This window comes from Hordeum vulgare, chromosome 6H (assembly GCF_904849725.1).
Source record: "Hordeum vulgare subsp. vulgare chromosome 6H, MorexV3_pseudomolecules_assembly, whole genome shotgun sequence".
NCBI classification, from domain to species: domain Eukaryota; kingdom Viridiplantae; phylum Streptophyta; class Magnoliopsida; order Poales; family Poaceae; genus Hordeum; species Hordeum vulgare.
In genome coordinates, this window is record NC_058523.1 from 525,112,040 (window position 1) to 525,114,357 (window position 2,318).

General features: G+C 46.0%; 1 protein-coding gene across 1 annotated transcript; it reads left to right on the forward strand.

The window, feature by feature from the left end:
• The first annotated feature begins 416 nt into the window (after positions 1–416).
• On the forward strand, positions 417–1,966 carry LOC123401543 (alkylated DNA repair protein ALKBH8 homolog). The gene is made up of 4 exons (XM_045095370.1): positions 417–730; positions 926–954; positions 1,057–1,263; positions 1,476–1,966. Exons 1-4 carry the CDS (start codon positions 475–477, stop codon positions 1,788–1,790), a joined length of 807 nt encoding a protein of 268 aa, XP_044951305.1. The 5' UTR covers positions 417–474; the 3' UTR covers positions 1,791–1,966.
• Positions 1,967–2,318: the final 352 nt, after the last annotated feature.

A 2,318-nucleotide genomic window follows, 5' to 3' on the forward strand; every position in this document is an offset into this window, starting at 1 on the left:
TTTCATTTTCGAGAGGCACGACAACCATGCCTCTTACAAAAAAACAACAACAAAAACACGTTTTTTTATTTTCGGGAGGTACGGTCGTGCCCCTTGCGAAAGCAAAATCGTGCCTCTTGGGGAAGCAAAACCGTATCTGTCGCAAAAAAAATATTATTTTTCTCCATTTTCGAGAGAAACGGTCGTGCCTCTCGTGGAAGCAAAACCATACCTTTCAGGAAAGCAAAATCGTGACTCTCACAAAAAAACGTGATTTTTTCGTTTCTGAGAGCGCAAAGACAAAATTGTGTCTCTCACGAAAGCAAAATCGTGATCTCAAAGCAGGCCCGTGTACTAAACGTGCCTGGCTGGGCCGTGCGTGCCTGGCCTGTTTATCTCTGGGCGGCCGGGACAGGCCATTTGGCCAGGTTTGAGCGAATTTGACGAACGCGCAGCCTGTGGGTCCTGCGGTGAAATCACCAGCCTCTGGTCACCATGGTTACCGTCGCCGCCGCAGCCGCCAGTTACGACGACGAGGTTCACAGCCGTGCCGCGCTGCGGGAGGCCTTCGGAGACTCATCAGACAGCGAATCCGACGCGCCCCGCGGCGCGGCTAGCACCCCGCCGGTTCACGGGGAGGACCGCGAGCGCTGGAGATGGACGGCGGTGGCGGGGGTAAGGGGCCTGTGGCTCTGCGCCGCCTTCCTCTCGCCCGACGAGCAGTCGCGCCTTCTCGCCGCGATCCAACGGGGTGAGTAGTCGGCTGGTCGCCTCGTATCTTCGTCTGCCTATCTTTTTAGCTGCGCACTGTGTCCAGATTTGATTCGAACCACCATATCTCAGAGGAAATTTAGGTCTAGCTTGCTATCGCTTTAATGAATCCCAAGTGCGGATGAGATGATTCAAAGTGTTGATGTTCACATTTGCGTTCTTTTTTTTTTTGCAGAAGAATGGTTCAGTGATGCACACAACCAAGTAACTTTATTTCCCCTCGATTGTTTCAGATCTGGGAAATGTGCTTTACATTTTCGTCAGTCGGTTTTAATGTTGAGAAATCTTTCAAAATCGATGTACTAGGCAATGAGATTTGGTGATCTCCCTCCATGGGCTGTCGAACTTTCTGCACTTGTTAGGGAAGCTATTTGCGTTGGTAGTGTTGATGATGCTAGTGTTGGCACTGGGTGGATGAACGAGGATGAAGACGCATGTCCTTTGCCGTCAGATTTGCTGTGGAGAGAACCGCTTTTTGATCAACTGATTGCAAACACATACAAGCCAGGTGAGGTATGGAACTGTTATTCTCCTCTATAGTTTGGAGCCTATGTGCAACATCAAGCATACAGATAGTGCTATAATTCAAACAATCTTTCTTCAATATATATCCACAAAGGCAACTACACAAGTAAAGCAGCAAGATACAATTTTCTTTTCATTTTGATGGGAGTATACACTTTTTGTCCAGTCATCTGTTGTAACAAACTGATATTGCAATCTAGGGTATCTGTGCCCATGTTGATCTGATGCGCTTCGATGACGGGATTGTTATAGTCTCTCTCGAGTCTGCATGTGTGATGCGCTTCAGTCGAGAAGGTGCTGTCTGTGATACGCAAAAGCCCGGGGAGAGCGAGTGTACAAACGTTTCTGTCTACCTGAACCCAGGCTCACTTGTCGTCATGTCAGGCGATGCACGATATCACTGGAAGCATGAGATTAACCGCAAGCCAGGTGCTCAGCTCTGGAATGGGAGGGAGCTTGAGCAGCAGAGGAGAACTTCAGTTACTCTGCGGAAACTCGGGGCTTCTCCCAACTAAAAATGTCATTGTTAACATTTGCTGTATAATGTTATCGTTTTAGCAATGATATACCGATTATTTTGCAGTGTATCATGTAGAAGTTTAGTTAGGTTGCCACAGACAACCAGCTAAATGTTTTGGGCATGTGAATACAATGATATGCATTTAAAACTCTATTGTTGACTGCTTCGAAACTATGCATGCAAGATTTTTCTTTCTTTGTGCAGGCATTGAGACATATGATCTACTTGTAAAATATTGATGAACGAATACACCAATTCTCTAGTCATGACATTAGTTGTTGATCTTTTTTACTTAATCAGTTGATCATGGTGATATTTGCATCCATCCTAGCAGGATGTATTTCTTTAAGCACAACTGCAAGTTTGCAGAAACAACGCACACGGCACACATGTTAGTAGATGGATGCTGAACTGGTGATGGCTCGATAGTGAGCCTCATACTTGAATCAGACAAATGATCATGTTGTGGACTATGAAAAGCATAGCTCTTGTGTTATTCAACCATTCCCAGACAATATATAGT

Bases quoted from the DNA above. Each gene is read 5' to 3' on its own strand.
- LOC123401543 (XM_045095370.1), top strand. From the start codon at position 475: ATGGTTACCGTCGCCGCCGCAGCCGCCAGTTACGACGACGAGGTTCAC. The intron at 731-925 runs GTGAGTAGTCGG...TTTTTTTTGCAG, and splicing joins TCTCGCCGCGATCCAACGGG to AAGAATGGTTCAGTGATGCA. The intron at 1,264-1,475 runs GTATGGAACTGT...ATTGCAATCTAG, and splicing joins ACACATACAAGCCAGGTGAG to GGTATCTGTGCCCATGTTGA.